Here is a 21,782-nt window from a genome sequence, read left to right on the forward strand (position 1 = left end):
CATAGTTTATTTTGAAAAATCCGATAGGCACACACATCTGGGCTATGATGTCTTTCACCTAGAAAGGCAATAGCAGCATCCAGTTCAGAAATGATATAAAATTTAGTTATTACAGTCTTTTCTTTTTCTTCCTTAGCAAGCAACATGAAGAAACTGGAAAAAGAAAAGTCTGACACACAGAAGTGCTCTGCATCACATGTTAATAAGTATAGCTGTAAGGGCCACTTTGCTGGAAAAAAAAAAAAAAAGAGATCCTACCCCTTTTGAAAGATACTTGGTATTTTACTATTCTATTCTTTGGATGCTCCTAATTCATTTTCCTGTAGCGGCCAAAATGAACCGTCACTGAGTTGTGGGTCTTTATTATTATTATTATTAAAAAAAAAAAAAAAAAAAGCTTAATCCTGTCTTACTCTTCAAATACAGTTGTCTTCTATTTTTTAAATAAGGATTCTCAGTCAAGTTCTGTTTCATGTTTTACTTGAGATCTCTATCATAATTTTCACTTATTACTGTCTCCAAAACCACTAGGTTGGACTTCAGCTTTTTTGTTGTTTTCCTCTTCGCCTCTCCAAACTGATGTTCTGTTCAGCAACGTACTCCAATTGCTGCCCATCAGCTTATGTTCTAAATAAACAGAAAATAACCACAAGATTTCCTAATCATTTTAAAGAGTCAAGTGAATAAATATCTACCATTGTCCATCATTTATTTTTATTGAAACACTTCCAAGCTCACTCACACTAATTCTGTTAAGCACTGTATAAATACACAAGGAATAGATGGCCATCAAAATAAAACATTACAACCTGTGTAGCAACAAGCTCTCAGGAAATGTTCCTTTAAAACACGATTACTATTGCTAGATTATAAGCTTTGTACGATAGGAACAACCTTCTCCTTATGCGAATTTGTGACAGTACAGGACAGATCTATAGGTGCTACAAGAAAACAGCATGACAAAACTAATCAAACAGAAAGCACGAATGAAGAAACCAATTCTAAAATGATAACGTGGAAAAAATGGATGCAACAAAATAGCACAAAAACAAGCACTGGCACTATTACATGAATTCAGCTCTTACTCATTAGAGCACAGAAAGGATATGACAATGCTACCAGTGCAGTAGTGCGAGGATTGTTTGCCCCTCCAGGCAACGACAGCAGCATTTCTCATCCATGGGAATGATGTACGGTGGAGACTGTTCTACAGGAGAATTCAGAACAGCGTTTCCTTTACTTAAAGCAAGAGTCAAAAGGGTGACAGAGAAACTATGCACAGAGTAGAGATCCAAAAGTTTCTCCTTTCAAAGCTTACTAAGGTAGACAAGGCTAGTCACTGAGGTCTTTCACTTCTGTACTTGCAAACATTCACTTATCTGCGCCACAGGCGCACAAAGGGTTATATTAGCAAATAAATTTGTCAAGAGAAATGCTTTAAGTTCTAAGATAGCCACATAATCAGAATGTATTTTATAAGAGAAAGCACACTAAACCATGCATACTGCCAAGCTAAGGATTTAAAGTATTAGATTCACACAAATGAAAATCAGATACATGGCTGTACAGTATGGAGAAACCAAATGCAGCTTACAACCATAAGAATGAAATACTGAGCATCACAGAGGATGCACATCTGTGTACCACAGTGCACCTTCTCTCCTGTTTACAGATATCACTGATATCATACTCCTTCACTATAAGAAAAACAATACTACCATTTACAAACCCTATAAATTCTAAAAAATGTCAAGTTTCTCTATTTTTTAATCTTTCATCTTTTTGTAGTGTGTAAAAAACCCTAATAGGAATAACATATAGAAGTTTTAGTTTCTTTCTCCATCTTTGGACTAACTTCTCCATCATTGGGCTGATTAAACCCTACAGATGTGATTGCATCCTCACACTCACTAATCACTGCCATGGAATCCTAATCAGCAGCCAAAGAACTTTAACTGGAGTCCTCAGATTGTTGGTACTTAATTGTCAAAGCCACAGTTGTAACTATGGATTTATATATATATATATATTTTTTTAGAGATAGAGATTCGAACACTCGTATTTCATTTACTTGTGCTAAACTTCTACTTTTCCTTTGAAATAAATACTTAAGATCAAAGCTACAGCTAGTCTAATCTGTTCTTGTGGAAGCATCTACATTTCCCAATATGTTTTCTATTCTGCTGAGATATTTCAAGTCTGACTTCTTACCCTATTGAATTCAAATACATAAAATTAATTAGTCATACAATTTATTTTGAAGCAATTTATGTATTTATGTATACAAAGAACAAATATAATTACTAATTTGAAAACACAATTAGCAAGTTAAAAATATGACGCAATCATGCACTCATTTTCACCAAAGTGGCAGAAAAATTTTTTATTCCAGAAGGAAAAAAGGCAAAACTTCAAGCTGTCTCAATTGAGACAAAGCACCTCAAATGGTATCAATCTGCAGATAGAGTAGAAAATTAGACTTTGAGTACATCTACTGTATTAAGTTATTAAATATAGATTTGTATAAATACATTTTTCTTCCTGTAAGCACCTCCAGTATTCCTTTGGTTCTGCATTCACGAATGACAGGTATTAAAATGTTTTAAATGTGCCAGTGATGAGAAGACACAATATGACAGATTGCTAAATGGAGGGGCAAAGACTTCAGAAAAGTTCAAAAAACAGGCAAGTTACCTGGATATCCTGAAGTTCTCATCATATTTCCCACACATCACACAAAAAAAAAGAGATGTCAATAGATAGCCTTATGGTCTATGTTAGGCACTGTACAAAATGCAATGCGTCTCTCTGAATTCAAAAACTTTAATCAGCTCATGACTCTTGCCAGTGCAGATGAGTAGGTGCCTCTTAGTATTATTGCAGACCACTGGAAGTCACCCCATTTGTTGTTCTCTGCTCTAAATTTTAATGGTATAGCAGTTCCCTACACAAGTTAAAATACAAATCATCCTGTTGCCCAACCGGATCAGGCAAACAATCTGAGGACCCTAGAGTGTGTGTGTGTGTGTGTGGGGGGGGGGGGGTACAGAGGTTAAGAGTGACTCATGGGATGACCATTACCTCAGTTCTCTCACTTGCTGAGCTTCCTCAGCCTTTCAGGTTCCTGTCAAACCAGACACCTGCAAATGAGGTGGGTGGTACTGAATCTCTGATATCAAATATACCTTCCATACAAGCAAAGAGGAGTACGGTCCTACGCCCAGGCATGAAAAGCTACAGAATTATTACTCTTAGTCTTTCCTAGCATACACTGGAACACCTATTATTAACAGCCAAGTCATGGCTAAGCAGCAAGTGCAACTTTTAATTGCTCTTTCCGAGCAGATATATTCCCACTTTTCAAATCCATCCTCAGCATCTAACTCTTCGTATTAACTGATATCCCCCTGCAAAAATCCCCACCCCAAAAAACCCACGCCTGCCCTTCTGATTCAGTCTCCACTAACAACATGTAGGATAACTGATATTCCTTTGTTATTTCATGATTTGACAGAAGGAAATTTTCCACTGGCAATTGTTCTCATACATTTACCTCCATCCCGTGAGAAGAAACTCTCTTGCGTCACACAACATGTAGAGAGCATATGATGAGAGCCTTCAGCCTGCAACAGAGGACCATCAGGGAAACAAAGCTCACTAAGCCTACTCATTTTCATTTTTCATTAGTTGTCCTCACCTAGTGTCAGATTAGCAGCTAGAATTTTATTTATTTGTTTTTAAAATTCTTATTTAAGCGATCTCAAAAGAAAAAAAAAAAGAGGTTTCTCCACTCAAAGGATATAATTACTATGGATGTTTTCTCAAATTATACATAACTGGCAAAACAAGAATCCTCTCAAGCAAAAACGCTGTGTGCAATGAAGAACTTACTTTCTGACCTACAAAACTCAGTACAGGTGTTCACATAGGCCTAGCCTCAAAGTCGTCAGCACATGACAATCACCAGTGTGTTTCAGAGTCTGAAACCGGTGTCTGCCACTCACCAGCGGCCTTAGATGCTAGAGGCAGCCTGAGTGCTGCCCACTGCCAGCCAAGAAGAGCCTGAGAAACACGTGCCATGCTCTCCTCTCCCCAGGTCAAGCTCTAAAACAAAATCAACCAGACCATCGTTTTTAAGCAAGCATGGTACACAGGCAGGATCTTCAAAGGGTTGCTTATTTTATCCATGCTTAAAATTGCCCCTGTTAAAAAATAAATTGCACTGTAACACTCCTAATTTTCTGCTACATACAAATCATAAGACTCTAGGTGTACTGAAGTGGAGGAAGGGAAGAGAAATCAGCAGGTATTTTGTGGTATATAAAACTTGGTGCAAGCATTGTTGGGTATGCACACAATTTTTGTCTTCCTGTTCACATGTTGTTGAAACAGTAGACTTAAAAGAAAATGTCAATGAATCCTCATAAGCACTATACATGACCTCTAGGGTAATTAGCAATCATTCAAAAGCAACAAGACTAAAATGTTCTATTCTTTATTACTGTCAGCTCTTATCTTGATCAGCATTTTAATAAAGATGGTTCATTGCTAAGACAGTTTCATGAATCAGTCATAATTACATTCTGACACACAGTGAATAGTAAAGCAAAACTAAATATCACTTCATCAACCTTTCTAACCTTTATGCAAGTATTAACTGTAAATAATTTTTACACAATCTTACAACAGAAAATCTGCATATTTCTTAGCTTTGTACAGACTCTATCCTAACTGAATTTCTTGTGACCTATACCTGAGGGAGGTAAAAAAAACACACCAACCCCCACACACAATCAGGCATAATTATTTAGTTTTCCATGATATTCAGGTGTTGCCATTCACAGATCAAATCAACTTTAAGCACAAAAGGCTACTTGCTCTATAAAATAGTACATTGCTTCAAAGAGTTAAACAGTATTATTTTCTTTACAGTCTTTTCCTCTATATTTTTCAGTTCCTGAAATACTGAAATACTGAAAATTGCTACAATAGGTTTAGACATACTATGCTTGTTCCGATCTAAACGTTCTAAAAAAAGAAACAAAAACTTTGAGGAAAACTTCCAAACCATCATCTAAGAGACTGTAAGGTATCAATGAACCTAATAACATTTGTGTTAACTTAGGGTGACACAAGCACATTTTATTTGTGAATTACTTTTAAATCAAGAAAGGAAGTGCACAAAAATCTGGAAAGTGAAATACTGACAAGCAGAATTTTTCATATGAATCTCTGTCTTACACTTGTGACAAGAACACTTTCAATCTTGAACTTAGTAATTCAGCACAGAAAATATTTAGAGGTAAGATTAGTAAAAAGTTGCACAAATTTACATTATAGCTCTCAAAAACTGAACAGTTAAGAAACCCCATTATCTCTGCTACAACAAGAAACATATGATTGTACAACTTTTCAATAACTTATTTTAAATCCATCTATAAATCAGCTATCCTCCAAGAAGAATAAAACTGGACAACTAATTTGTAAAACAATCACTTATGAATAAAGCTAGAAAGTCTAGAAATTTACTGTTAAATTAATAATGTTTCAGATATTCAAACAAAAATGAAAGACTTCAGGAGGTGCAGATGTGGCTGTTCTGAGACAAGTAGTCTCTCCTTTCTCCAGTCAGGGAACAGAATAACAGCAAAGAGTAAAACTTTATGCAGTAAGAATTACATTAAACAGCTCTCTCTCTTGCATATCACTTAAACAAAACAACTTTCTTGCAAAATAAGTTCAAATTAAAAAACAAAATCACTATTCTATTAAGAATCAGTAACGGCTGTAATTTTCAATCTTCTAATAAACAAGCTGTACTGTCCCGTAAAAAGAGATGCCAAGAGTTCAAGTTGAATTATAATGCAGCGTTTCATAAACCATGGGTCAAATTCACTCCTAACACATATATTTCAGTGGAATTATACCCTCGAAGTTAGTTCAGCAGGCTTCTTTTTCGCTGTTGTTTTTCTTTTTAACATTTGATTTGTATTTCTTTTCCCAGTATTAGCCTTTGCTCCTGCCAGAGCTGTTGGCAGGCAGGGAAAAAAAAAAAAAAAAAAAAAAAAGTAGTATTGATTTACGAAACTGGATTTCCCAGAAGGGGGAAAAAAAAAAAAGCGATTAAGATCTAAACAAAGGCTAAAGATGGCTTACGCTTAGCTCTGATGAGGTCCACTACCTCATTACCAACAACTGAAAACTTCTGATGCATTTTGTTTCAAGAGAATCCAAAAGTCCTTGCTATAAAGCAGGCTGAGGGGTGCAGAGTCCATTCACTCTTTCTGTATCACAACCATTATGTAAGAAGTATAAAACACTGCCTTTATGCTGCCAAACCACAATGACTCTTCTTACATCAAAGCGTTTTCACCACTAGGGTTTTTTTCCCCCCGAAATTTATTCAAGCCAAGGGCAAGGAGACAACAATTCATACACACTAATTACACCTAATTATCTATTCCCTTTTTTTTTTTTTTCCCACCAGCTTCAACCAGCGTTATTTGCTATCCGGGTTTCTCACAACCTCCCCTTGCCCTGTCCATCCAGCTCAACAGCGAAGTCTTTGAAGAAAACAGTTGTGGCTTCTTAGAATTTTAACAATATAAGGTTCAACTCAAATTAAATAATTCTATTATTAGTTTTGACACATTTATGTGTTAAATATGAAGGCCTCTAGGTTAATTTGGCAAATTCTTCACATCCCTTGATAGCTAGAACTGCTGGTAACACCCTCTCTTGTAGGAGCTTCTCCCCATGCTTTCTTTTCATGATCTAAATGAAATGTTTATTGGATTAAAGTTCTTCTCTGCAGACCTCCACGGTGGCCTGTGACAAAGAGCTTAAAAGCCTTATTAATTGGCTCGGGCTTTTGGGGGGAGAGGCAGGACCTCATTTCACATTACATCACAAGCAAATAAAACTGCCACGTGTAATTAGACTAATTTACCCTGATACAGCAAAAATCAACTATTACATATCTATGATATGCTTTGATTTACTCATTTTAATCAGGGGATGCACTAACCAAGCAAGAACTCAGGAAATTGTAACAATTAAGAAAGGCAAAGGAGAAGACAGGGAGCCTGACACTGAGCTACAGGAGCAACTATTTTATCCTTAGATAAAGTTTTGACTTGCATCTATACAAACTGTCCAGGAGGGCACAAGTGTTGTGTGTTTACACATACATGTACATGTGTGTCAGAGAGAGAGAGAAGTGGAAGCTACACAAACTGAACAGCCTTAATATCTAAAGAGCACACTAAAGCAGTAGGTACATCATAAAAATACTGTAACAGTTATATGCTTCTGACTACAAAATTCAAACAACATAAATATAGAAAGCTGTATGCAGAAATGGTTGAATACACCAACTCTCACACTTTGCTTTCTAAAAACAACCCTTTGTTAGCTAATTTTTTTTAAATTATGCCACAATAAAACTACCCATAAATGAGTGTGTTAAGCACAAAAATAATTACAATTATGATATATTTTTTATATGTTCAATTAGATGCACTTCACAAAACACGATGAGTATTTCTACTGCTTGCAGAGGGAGAGAGAAAGAACAAGAACAAATGCGCCTTCTACTTAAGAGTTTGCTTGGTTACATACTAAGAAGGGAAACAAAAGGCCCAACATCTTCAGTAATGAAAAAGTCAATTGATAGGCGAAGCCATCACAATATCAAAGGATTAATCCCAGCAATTCTGACTCAGGTGACAGTTCACAGGGGTCAGGGTGGCTGACACTGACCTCAAAAGCAGGTTTTAACTATTCAACGGCCTGAAAGCCGCTGGGCTATAACACCACTAGAATGGAACAAGCTGACAAATCAATTTCATCAATGAAATGACTTTTTTAAATTATGTGTTTTTTTTTTTTTTAAGTTTTTGTAGAAATGGGCATATCTGCCAATCAACAAATCCCTGTATTTCTAACACAAGTGGTTGGACAAAAGCTGAATACGCAATCAAAGAAATTTTATATCTGCCAAGTGCCTTTGTACAAACTAATACCCACATATCTCCTTTAGGGACAGTTCTAAAGGTTTTATACAAGTATTTTTCATACATTCAAAATAAATTATTGGAAAGTGAAAATTTTTAACTTTTTTATTGTTTTGTAAGAGTATATATTTTAATTAAAACCATTCTGAGCCACTAAACAGAATACAGTGTATATACACATTGCTTTCTATTTGAAAGGAGTGTACAAGGAGCCACTTTAACTAAACAGTTCAAAAATAAGTAATGTTTTGGTCCCTAAGAGCAGAAGAAAAAAAATTAAATCCACAATAGGAAGGTTATAGTAAATTTATGTCTTAATGATAACAGGTTTTTGGTTGCAATTTTTCTTCAGTTAAAGCAATATTTAGGTAGCCAAAGCCAAATATTTTATTTTAAAATTGTACCTTTTATAGATATGTTCATACTTATTAATGCCCCTAAAACTTCCCGCCTTTCAGTTAGAACTCAGCACAGTGTCTGGTTGACTGCATGAAGAAAACCTGACAAAATACTGAGATTACATAACTATCATTTTGACTTGGCTTATCATCTTAAAAAAAATGCAGGCTACAGTTCCAACAAATCTTTGGAAGCTCACGAATTGGTAATATAAGCTATAGTTTACACGCACCAAATTATCTGAGGAGCTTTCCTTCCTGTTGGTCCAAAGACTTAAATGTTGACCTAGTCACCAAATTAGGATTTCGGAATATGTAACAGTTAATGCAAATATCTTTGTTAAATGTCTCAGAAAATTAAAATGTCATCAAATTACTGCCAAACCAGCAAACTAAAGCATGCTTTCTCCTTTTTGGAGGACTTATTCCAGATTATTAAGATGTATAGCTCCATTTGTAAACTAATTTCAAAATGTGTAAAAAGCTTTCATATTTTCATTTTGTTTTACAAACATAATAATTTTTGGAGGATTTCTGCTCTAAGTATTTGAACAATTTAGCTGTGAGCAATAAATCATATTATTTGTCAAGAATGGTGTTTGCATAAATCATTTGGGAGTTCCATGCTAGTTTGCTTTAAAATGCTCAGAATGTGACATTGCAACATATTGAAAGCTCAATCAGAAGGGACTGAATCTTATTGCCATTATAGAATTAAAAGATTTTCCTTCCTAGTACTCCTTATCTCTGAAAAGCTCTATTTATGAAATTGCATGGACTGAAGAAGCAGTCTGATGTATTGCAGAAATCAAGTCCATTTATAAAGAATACTCTGTCCTGGAGAATTTTAGTTGCCACAATGAACCAATCAAATGAGAGAGTTTTCCCCATTTATGGAAACTAATACTTTAAATTACAGGATGAAAGAATCATTGATTAGTTCTCAGTCTTAAGATTTTAAAAGATCCGAACTTGTGGGATGGGTTCAGAATTGTACAGAGGACTGCCTGCATCATTGGAGGATTTGCCAAAAAAAAAAAAGTTTTACTGGTCTGTCCAACTACAGAGACAGGCTGTTGTACCTCGAGCTTTTATGTGGCCTTTAAAAAAAGTAACATCATTTACCTTAATTACACCTTCCCTGCAGATATTCAGCAATCATTTGTCCCCAGTAATCTATCATCTAGAAAAGCAATACAGACAAACCTTGAAAGAGAACACTATTTTCTCTACATCGGTGTTTTACCTTCTTGTGCATTCCACAGAAAGTGTTAATTAACTTTGTATGACACAGACTCAAGATACGGCAATTATATAACGCAAAGAAAATAAAACCAAAAACTGAATGAAGGATGAATGTGGTAATTCTAGATCTGAGAAAGAGGCTATTTTCTTCATCATCTGAAGACAGGGAAAGATTTTTGCACAACATCATTTATCTAGGAACTACTCATTCTATTTATGAAATGAATACAAGCAGCCTGAAATCTATGCTATTTGAAGTAAAGTGTCTCTTGACAGAAAGTGGATACTTTCCACTCATCAGTATGTCCCCAAGACTACTTAAAGGAATTCAAAGTTCCTGCACTGAACTTGAACTACGCTTAATGCTAAAACTGTATTTTAAGATTTAGGGTGATAGCAGTTAACTTCTAAAACAAACTGACAAACAAACAAAGATAAAAAACCCTCCAAGATCAGAACAAAAGAGCCACAGGAGGCTCCAAATCCAGACAAAATTAAGACAGAAGTTGGTCTGAGTTGTCAAAATCACCTCAAGGGAACAGAATAGAATGATACCAACCCAGACATGCATCTTGGAATGAGGTGAAGGGTACTGAAGATAGAAGTCAAACATTTGCAAGCACCTGATGTAATATTTTTCCATCATGTTTCAGGCAAAATTCTGCAGGATTTTATCTTTACATTGTCTAAAGCTATATGTGGAATAATGAACAGCTGAGGTAGAAGCTACTCCATCCAGTAGCACCACTGCCGTGAGAAGATACGGAGATAAAATGATATGGATTATACACAGGCTTTGAGGACAGCTAAATCTGCCCTCCTCAGACACCACAACCAGAATTTCAATTTGGTTTTATCCATGCCTGTGGAACATTAAGGTCTTTTGTTGAGATCTTATTTTAAAATTTATTCAATTTAATGTCTACCTCTGATGTTCTGAATTCAAAATGTAGATTCAGAAGTTATTATTTTTAGTTTCTTGCCATTACCCTCTGTTTTCCAATGGAGGTCAAAGAAGTAATTGTTGATAAGCTTTCCCTCATCCACTTTACATGCATTATGTTTTGGGAAAGTGTATTACTTTTGGTAATATTTATTAAAGTGATCCAAAGGGCAAACACACTTAGAGTAATGTTAAAACACAAAGATACGGGGGGAAAAAAACAACTGAAATTAATCTAGAATTTTAGAAAGACCTTTGCAAATGCAATGCAGAGTAAGATCTTATTTTTCCCTTCATTTGTTATTATGGAAATTTTTGTGTATCTCTAGTCTGGGTTGTGCTACATTCTGTTTATTTTCCTACTATTTCACCCTTAAACTCAGCTTTAAAAATGAATCCGTCTTTAGGGTTTCTCTCAGCATTCTATCCACAACGCCCTTCCTAAAAATTTAGATTACATTCTCAGTCCCGATGAGTATACATGGATAAAAACTACATTTCACATTTTTTCTTCTGCTAGCCAAACAGAAAAGCAAAGTACAAATAAGCATCCAAGACAGATTTTCACTAAGTCTGTTCACCAGTTAAATGAAAGAACTATACATTTATCAAGGAAGAAAATTAAGAGTCAACAAGGAAAAATATGTAGAAAAAGGTGGCTGGCTAACAGCAAGGAAAAGAAACAATTGCCATATATGCTGACTGAGCATGATGTTGCATTTCAAAAAGCAAAAGCCTATGAGACTACTGGTATTCCTGAAAACATTCTATGATCATAACCTATCCTGAATTTAACACAGCTGGCTACAGAATAAACTCTTCTCAAAAATAAAGGGGAGGTAGTTGCTCATTTATTTTTTGTGTTTTTTACTTTTCTAAACCCATCCAGATGAGAACCACCTCTAGGGGTAACCTTCACAACTTGATACACAGCCATTCTGAGATACAAATATTGCTATATTCATTGTCAACGGTGTATTAACTTCGAAACCTGCTAATTGCTCATGTGTCAACATCAGATGGGATTTTCAAAGGTACTTAGGCTATTAAGCGGTCTTATGACTCCAACATGCCCCACTGAAAGCCCAGGACACTTAACTACTTCACTGCTGACCACCTTAGCAGAAACAGTCAACCAATATGCTTATTCTGCACTAATCCAAACCTTCTCTAAACTTCTAGCTTCCTTTTCTTTTATTATAAATATCGATTTAGTCCACCTTAGTTAGTTAAGTATTTATGCTGACAATAATATTGTGGAGGTAGGGAAATGCTGTTATTTCTATTTTACATGTCATGTCAAACCAGGCAGACTGAACACAGGAGCTGATGCTAACCCTACCAGCTGCAGGCTAACCCTGAATAACTTAACAACACAACCATAGTTGGTGAATTAAAAATATCTGCGACTTGCCCAGAACTGAAAGCATGAGTTCAGTATATGCTCTTTTAAATAACAAAATAAACATTAATCATATTATTCACATTTAAATAAGATGTTCCATTTTTAATCCAAAGAAAATAATTACAAAGTTTCCAGCCTGCCACATCACAACATGCAGACTCCAGGGAGTTTGCTTCAGAACTTGTTAGACATTCATATATAACCTCACAAATACGCATTTGGAAAATCACTTATACATGAGAAAAAAATGCACAGACCCAGAAATGAGGAAACTGAGCGGTCCACTAAGTCCACAGTTAAGGAAAACACTAAGTTCCCTATGCACAGATTACATTTAGTGAGCATGTATGGGAAGCTATGACAGCTGAGGTGACACAAAATACCACACTCATACCATAGTTACATCTATGCTGTTAACGGTAACTCAAGGCTTGACAGAGTGGCAGATCTGAGATAATTTCACCAAAATAATTCTTTCTCAATAAAGAACAGTAAGCATACCCCAGCAATTAGCACAGGAATGGTTCTCAAACCATGGCCCATGAAGTGCTGGCTGCTATGTGCAAAAAGCTGCAAGATTACTTGACATGACCTCTCATATTTGAGCAACTTACTAACACATATGGAATAACTACAAAGGAAGGCTCAGAAACAAGAAGTTGACATTGTCTAATGCCAGCCAGCAGAATCCAGGACCCGAAGAGAATGAAGTGAGGCATACTGGTAATGTACCCATCTGGTCAGGGTATGGGAAAACACACATAGGAAAGGTGTGCAGGAAGTACATGTCTGAGAGGAAGACAGGAAGAAGAAAGGATACAAGCCAGTGAAATCCCTTTTCAGTCCAGGATGGATTCACTCCCACACTGAGGTCTCTACAAGACTCAGTTTAATTCTTCAATGTAAGGTTTAGGCAGAATACTGTTCAAAATTATTTATTTTGTCATGCTCAAGTATAATTCTCAGTGATTCTTCTTTGGAGAAGCTACCGCAAGCTGCCTGGGTTAAACTACAAGACGTTCAAGGGTTTTTTTTTCCAACTTCTCTCTCCCCTTTGCAATGACTACCTGCAACTCTCTCAGCTGTGCTTACTACTTGACTGCCTGACTTGTTAGAGATTCCTTGCCCTTTCACCAAACCTGGCTACCTTTGCAACGCAGACCTTGAAGAGATGAGAATAAGATTAAATGGAAAGAGGGTAAATTGTTTGTTTAATGTAATATATTAAACAGATAATCAAAGTGCCTGAAAAAATACAATGTATTGTAAAATTCAGAATGTAGGTATACCTTGATACTTTGATTTGCAGAGCTGAGTGACCAAAATCTGCCTAGGTGAAGTTTTGTTTTTTTTTTAAAAAATACCACTTTTATGGAAAAGTGCAAACAAGTTATTGTAGCATTAGCAATTTAAGACATCCTCAAATAACATAATGTAACTACTGCAGGAATACTACAACACTACTTGGTATATACACACAGCAGTAAGAAAATCCTATCTAAATAAATGAATTCTGCTGTCTTCATCACAGAAGAAAACTCCTTGTCATACCAAATGTTCAGCTTTTTCAGATGTTAGTTCTAGAGCAGAAGAGTTCCTTTTTCCCTTACCTCCAATTATTTTTGCCCCAAGCAGTTAAAGCATGTATATTTTATTTGAAAACTAGTATCAAAATAATCCTGTACAAATCTCCAATTTATTAATACATCAGGTAAAACTGAAAAGTATTTAGCATGTGACTCTCCTTACCTTCAGCACAGCGATGAACGGTACAAAATTAGCTCTCTGAAGTCCATTTTTATAGAGGTCTGAAAGAAAAAAAAAAATCATTTGTTACTTAGCCTTAGTAACAATGCCAGCTTGTCTTTTAGCCTGGGAAATAAGGCTGTGTTGCTACAGAGATGATGAATAAAAGGGGGAGGGGAAAAAAAAAAGAAACGAGAACTGAAATTGATTTCTGTTCTTCTGCTGTATGAAAATTCATTACATTCTTCAGAAAGAAAGAAACATCCAAAGAAAGTCTCAAAAAGGCATGAAGCAAAAGAAGACTTAAGTCTCTAATGAGAAATAAACTGGTTTTAGAAGAACAAATACATAAAATAGCATCTGTTTTAAAATTAGGATATAAAAAAAAATTGTAATGCTATGCATTACAGTGTGGAGTAGGGGGAACACAAACTGTACGGGAATAGGGAGGAACACAACTTGGGAGGGACTAGAAAGTAGTTAATTTATAAAATTAGTATTATCCCTATTCAGTGTAATGTAGTTATTCCCTTTACTTTCTAGCAATTCTACTACATATAATCTTTTTTTAAAGCAAGAAAAACAGTCATCCCTAGGGCAAACAAAAATTAAATGAATATGTAAACTTATACAAAGGTGTTCAAAACATAGCTGAATAGAAAAAGCACTAGGATGCTGGGCAACAAAATGCAGATCTGCACTTAATGAAATACATATTAATAAGAACAATTTGCAAAATAGCATTTTATATCTTATTTATCTGAATATTTTGTCCAGTTTAAAGTTCCCTTTTCTGGGACCTACCTAATTGCCTAACACATTCATGACAGAATGACTTCTTCATTACAAATTTTGTCATTCAAACTGCATGATGGGCTGCTCCATTTCATTAATACTAGGAAGCCTTATAAAAAGGCTGTATGGTATAGCTGTTGCTGACAGGAGAAATAAAAAGAGAATACAGACACTTGGCTATAAAACTCCATCAAAATTCCCAACAAAGACTACACCAGGTTATTAACACCTATATTCACTGCAGTGACGGAAGGCTACAACTAGGTTAAGCTTCCTTTGCTCTAGTGACAAATAATGGTGGACAGCATGCTCGAGACACCAATGTGGTACACACGAAACGGTTTGCAGGAACTTGGATACACATGCAGAAACGTTCAGGAAAATCATTAGTGAATCTGGTTCTGAACCATAATTAATAACAAAGTTGTAGGAAGCCACAGAATTTTCAAGTATTTGTACCGCTACAAATCATGACTTTTTTTTTTTTTTAAAAAAAAGGTGATTAATTGCACACTTACTTGGAAAAACTAGTGAACACGTAACAGTACAATAAGAAAGTTACTTCCTTTAGTTCTTCTACATAATAATAAGGCCGTGATTTTTGTACCATATCCCTACGTTGTGAAGATGAGGAAAAAGATGCAGTAGCTTTGGTGGAAAAATAAAGCCAGGACTCAAACACTGCACCTCAGCACTTCCCCTCATATTCCACTGGTGCAAAAAGTTAATATGATAAGAATGTCAGTAATGATTATCAGGTAGCTTCAACTGCTCTAATGAAAACACCACTTTTTCCCTTCGTATCCACGGGAAGTAAACGCGTCCACGCACGCATACACACACACACACACCAACAATAAAAAGAATGGTCACAAAATGATGCTTTAAATTAAGATGTGGGACACAATCCCCAGATTATGATAACAATCTCTCCTGAACTTTAAAGAGTAGTGCTTCAAGCACAAAGATGGTGCCCAACTGAGTGAGGCAGCAGTGTCAGGTTTACCTGTAGAAGATCCAGCTGGAGTAGTTAATGATTTCAACTTGTTCTCTTAAACAAGAAAAATAGACCTGTGGTAATTTTTTTTCACCCTTCAGTAATAACAATTAAGTATTTTATTCTGTTGAAAGACTTTAAGATTAAAAAGAAAGTATACTGTAAAACTTCAGCGATTCTCTTCTATCCAGTTAACTTACTGCAAGTCTTCAGCATTTTACTGCACTACAGACTAAATAGGTTTCAAATGTTTGCAAAAAGATGCACACAATTCATATATTATGCTAACTGCTAACTACAATATTACTAACATTCTTCTCATCTTTCAAAAGAATACAATAATATACTATTGCTTGGTTAAACTCACATACAGACTTGCAGGCTTTATAAAATGATCTACCTATTTATTCATCCTCCATCTAAAAATATTGCTAGAAATGGAAACAACTCTCCACCTAAATAGTTCTCCATGAGTGATCTCAAACCAGGCTGTGAGAACAGCATCTTGATGAGGGGTATGTTTCTCCCTTGAACTGGTGATAAAGTATGCAAGTTTCCTAGCTACAACCAGGGGAAAGAATGTACTCTGTCTCCTTTCCTCTCTCTTCTGCTGAATATGATCTTTGCCTACTCTGGAATACACCCAGATCAGAGGCAGTATTTCACCGCTCTTTAACTCCTCTGTCTCCAATACCTTCCCATTGGTTTGGGCAGAGTACAGAAGACCAGAAATCACAGAATGACAGGGGGGAAAACATCTCTGGGTTTGAGAGACGATTAAGACGCAGCGCAAACCCTTTCTTCCTTAAAAATAGGGCATAAAAACAGGAGGTATAAGTGGGAATATCTCAAATTCTTAAGAACTCAGGAGTTTATTATCAATAAATACTAGATGTTTTTTGTAAGACTGTTTTGTAAGATACTGAGATTCATTGTACTTGGATAATACTAGCAGCATGTTTGTTTTTACCTTCTGGCGGCCTGTTAGATGTTGCCACAACGACAACCCCATTTTGGAACAGATTTTCAAAAAGCTGTTTCAGAATCATGGCATCAGCAATGTCAGTGACCTATGAAAGACAACACATTTGTTTTATCTTGCTTTCAGCTTCTGCCGCAATAGATCTGCGAGCGGCTTTATAGCTAGAAAAAAGAATGCATGTTAGTGAAAGCCGTAGAGAAAGATTCTAATTATTGCTTGGGGAGAAAAAAATAAAAGGGATAATTAATAAGCAGTGAATGTACCACAGTCTTTTAAAACTTGCCTGCTCTTTATTACAAAACTCCACCATTTCTTTACCAATTGCTAAATGATTCCATGTTAACTTCTATTATAAAACTACAGGTGGGAGACAGAAAAAGACCTAAACATTTAAGAGGTCTAATTAATTAGAAACAACATGAAAAAACAGAAGACACAGAAAGAAAATACACACCAGCTGTGTTACATTTCTATTACCTTTGAGGCAAAGGTTTGCAGAGGTGAATTTAAATGGTTACAGGACTTCAGAAAATAAAGATAAGTAGCCAACTATACATAATCAGCTGCTGTTGAAAATAGAATGATATGACATAGATACTATTGTGTGATTGTTGCAAAAAACAATTCAACAGATGGCCCATCACAAAAATAAGCAATTTCATTGTTCTTTTTAAGTGCCTTCTATTACTGTCCATGAATAATCAAAAGGCACGGCAGTCACTTCCAGCACAGTCAGCCTCTTCTAACCTTCAGGCACAAAACACTAACAAAAAAATAAAAATGGGTGGGACAAGTGGTACTAAAAAAAAGAAAAGAAAAAACTAAACAATAAGCAATAAAGTTAAATTTCTTGAAATATCTAAGTTAAGCTAAACTAACTTGCTTTACCATACAAAGAAATAAAAAGAATGCAAAACAAAAAACATTATGAAAGAAAGAGAACACAGTAAATCTGACTGAACAGAGACATTGTAACAACAGTAATTTATATTTTACAGGAGTTCACCAGCTGAGATCAGTGTTCCTAATAAGCAAGCCGTCTTTCCTATCATTACTTTTGTCTCTCTCACACTCTCTTTGATTATTATATAGCCACTTGTTGCATTTTGACTTACTACAGGCCCCAATTCTGAAGGAGGAAATAAAAAAAGTCGTGGCATGCAGAGTGTTATATGCATTCAGCACGCAACGGACTGATGGACTGCTATGCCTTTGCCAGTTTAGATACATATCTTACGATGATTAAGCTATAGAAAGACTTCAATCAGTATAATTTTTTTCAAGCCCCTCCCACCCCCTCCCAACTTCTAAATGACCTTATCAAAAATTTTAATCCTACACCAGGCCTTAGGCTGCAAACTCTTTGGTGGTATTGAGTCTTTTGGGGGACATATTAGGACAGTAAAGACTTAGGTTACATTTCTGACACCTAGTTTGAAAGCTATAACGTCCATGAAGAACCTTAAGTAAATACTAACTCCCCTCTTCCTTAGATTTATTCTATTTTGTTCTGTGGAAAGCATTAATGTGGATTTTTTTTTTCCTTTTCAAAAATAAACTGTTTTGCAACACACTCCTCAGATTTGCATACCTCTGATCAGTAAAAACTGATCTTCCAAAGCACATGTACTGATTCACTAAAGTACTACATGTCTAACGTAGCTGCTTATGACCTATTTATTGATAATTTATTTCTCCTGAATATTAAAATTTAGGAACTTTCCCAATTGTCTTTAAAAAACAAGAAATAAAAGAAAATTGCAATATATGCACATTTTAGAGGCAACTGAATTTCTTGCATCACAAAGCAAATTGAGCAAGGCAAGTTTTAAAAACCAGGATATAAATTATTTTGTTACAAACATTTTTGTGTTAAAAAAAATACGATAAGGCATACTAGCTTCAGAAAAAACAAGTGAGAGAATGTTAACAGTCATGTGAAAGAAAACAACGAATAAAATTTTCTTATTAGTGAGAACCGTCATTTGATGACGAATTCTAATTTTTCCATTGTATCACAAAAAAATAATTCTTGAAAGTGCTGTCAAAAAGTAACAGCCGTTTTGAGTACAGGAATGCAAATTTATGCTCTTTTGATCTGGTACAGCTTTGGAAGGGTAGGAGAATTCTACAACACTAGTAAGTAAAAGACAGTAACTAAAACGTTCTCATTTCTCATGTTTCGTCTTTTTTTTTTTTTTTTTCCTGTATCTAGTGTTCATTACAACAAGGAACAAAAGCAAAGGCTACAAATTACCAGCAAGGAGAGCCTGCTAATGGAGAGAATGGAGAAATGTCATTAGCATTTAAGAGAAAAGATTTTTATGACCTAGTGCTGCTTTCCATTATGACTCACTTAAGTTAAAAAAAAAAATCTAATAGTTAATTTACATGTGTAAGTGCTTGAGACTCAGTCCTCCACTGATTGGTGCAGTTCCATGTAATGAATGACAAACATAAGCATGTATTATCAGTAATTAGTATTAGCACAAAAATAAGAGCCTAATTTTTATTAGAGGCTTTTAATAGCATTGCAGGTTAGTAAAAACTCTGTAGTCTGCTTTAAGTGCAAGTGATTCTGATAGCATATAAATACTAACACTGCATGATCATTCAACTTACCAAAACGTAGGAATTCTATTTTTATTACCAAAACTAACAAACATAGGTTTCAGTCACACTGCAAAATTACAGTTTCTAATTACCTGTGTACGGTTATTTGATCACTAGACAATAACTAGTCTCATTTTATTGGCCAACTTACGAGTTTTGAAACATCAAAATTATAAATGGTATAATTCTAAAGGGATTTTTTTTTTTCAAGTGAGGACAAATTTTTAGAATAGCCTAAGATTTCTGTGGTTGTAAAACAACAAAAATCCTTTTGTAAAACATACAGTAAGAATTAGTAAGAAGCAGCAATGCTTTTATAATCTTAGAGTCAGCAGCTCAGGCAGGCACTGATGCACCAACTGCTTCAGAATGGAAAAGTTCAGAGGCTTAATACTGTCACAAGTACTGAAATATTTTTTCTAAGTCAACTAGTCAAATAATTAACTCTCTCTGACAGTCTCTGGGGATACAGCTTTACAACATGATTCACTTCAAAGTACTTATATTTTGTTTCAGCTCACTTTTACATAGGAATTTGCAACCTCAGTAATGCTTTCTGTCTTTCACAGTTTTGCATTTGGTTTCATCAAATATGAGCATTAACACTGCTTTTTGCTGGCACTGGTACAGAATCACTTGTCTCCATGCCTGATCTGAAAATTAGTAAATTCCACTTATTCTCTCACTTTCAACAGGTATTTGAAAGAAAACTCAAGTGTTTCAAGTAAGTCTCAATAGTTTCTCCAGTATTTCCTCAGTGCACAAGCATATTTATTGCCAAGCAAGTGGGAACTCTAGCTTGACTTTCCAGCTGTCAAAGTGGACAGTAGTTTTAAGTACAAGTCAGAGTGGTACATGTTTTGACTCTCCAGCTCTTTCCAGTTTCATTTTAATCTAGCAATTCTTTAAATATAAGTGACCTGGGTTGTAGTGAACTCTAGCCATTATCTCCACTGCAGAAATCAACTGAGAAAGTCCAGAATTAGGTACGGCTCCTTATTATCAATATTAATTTCGTCACTGTCTCAGTTGCTCTTCCAGCCACTGCACTATTTCATGACTATTTAAGCAGAAGGTTTCTTATCCGAAATTCAGTACCTTTTGCTAAGTTTTAGAAAACTGCAACTCATCACCAGTAGGCAAAGCTTACATAGAACTCCAAGCTACAGACAAGCAGTCAAGAAAGTCAGCTATTTGGAAATCAATGAATTTAGAACATTTAATGCATTAAGAACAAGTACATTTTTTAAAAAATCAAATAAGAATGTAGAATCTGAGAAATACATTTTAAAGTGTATTTCTTGTATTACTTTCCCACCTGGGACCAACCAACAAGAATGCGGGGTGATTTTTTTATATATGTATAATTAAAGTGATTGATGTACCTCAAGCATGTCAGCAGGGGGAGTAGGCAAACAACTTTGGGGGAAAAGAAATATCAGAGTATCTCTCCTCAAAAGCGCTAAGATGACAGTTTGGAAACACTGCAACACCAGTATATGAAAGCAGATGGCATTATACAGGAAAATAGGTATTTAGGCTAATATATAACACTACAGCTAGCAAAGATGCCCCTTCTTACCCTGTAAGTATTTGATATTATGATAGTTAACACTCCTTTCCTTCCCACCTACCCCCTCCAAAAAACTTCTTGTTTCTTCATAAGTAAACTTTTCTATATTTGTATTTTACACAGTCAGTTTCAAAAGTCCTACATCCATGTTCAGTAAAGTATATACTAAATTATGAGACAACAACATTCAAAATCAGAAAAAACACCATATTCAAAACTGAAAATGAATATATATACAGCATCAAAACTCAAACCATCCTCTCTTCAATCCATGCATAAGGTTACTGCAAGTACATTCAAGTAGAAAACAGGAAAAGAGAGCTGACAAGCAATAGAGAAGTCACAGTAAGCCACTGGATGATGAAGAGTTTTAATGCTATGCTTGTACAGAACAACTTTTAATCTCTGCAGTAGCAGGGTTTTTTTTTTAGGTAACAGGAGAAGACTGGCATTAAATATGACAAAAGAGCTAGATAATGATCTCGTCTACCAATGAAACAACTTTGAAACACTACTAAGCCTTTTACAAGAAAAAAGAAGGATATATCCATTAGGAATTTACCTATCTCCTACTTGGATCAGTATCAACAAAAATCACATATAGCGATTGAGATAGGCAGATACACCCTCATGTATGCCCAACGCTGTGTACACCTTCACACATTTAAAAGGTTTTTAAGATTATTATCCAATATTTTTAGAGAAGTCCCTAAGAATTACAGTTAGAATGTATACTTAAACTTTGTTACAAATTTCACTATGCCTAACTGAAGTCTAAGGCAGAGAAAAAACTCAAACTGTAAGTTAAAGACTTTTAGTTGAGATGGAGGCAACAAATACACATAATGTTTCGAATAGTTCCATGAAAGTTAAAGCATTCTACAAAAAGTATTCTATCAAAATATGTTTGACACTTACAACTGAAAGATACCTAACACAATTAACTCATTGCTTTTGCAAAATTGATTTTCACAGGAAGTAGGGTAAAAAGAAACACTGCCCTTAAACTATTTCTCAAAGAGAAAGTGTTCTACTATTTTATATTCCCTAGCATACTAAATAGAAATCAA

The 21,782-nt window shown here is 35.2% G+C and overlaps 1 protein-coding gene across 3 annotated transcripts in view; it reads right to left on the reverse strand.

Moving 5' to 3' along the window:
- The window catches only part of AFG1L (AFG1 like ATPase), a 71,966-nt gene that overhangs the window by 29,684 nt on the left and 20,500 nt on the right, over positions 1-21,782 (reverse strand). For all 3 annotated transcript variants that reach the window (XM_062572676.1, XM_062572674.1, XM_062572673.1), the window contains 2 exons: positions 16,515-16,614; positions 13,756-13,814 (listed from right to left, as the gene is read on the reverse strand). In XM_062572676.1, coding sequence (XP_062428660.1) covers positions 13,756-13,814; positions 16,515-16,614 — 159 coding nt within the window. The remainder of the gene's footprint in view (positions 1-13,755; positions 13,815-16,514; positions 16,615-21,782) is intronic.

This window comes from Rhea pennata, chromosome 3 (assembly GCF_028389875.1).
Source record: "Rhea pennata isolate bPtePen1 chromosome 3, bPtePen1.pri, whole genome shotgun sequence".
Lineage (NCBI taxonomy): Eukaryota > Metazoa > Chordata > Aves > Rheiformes > Rheidae > Rhea > Rhea pennata.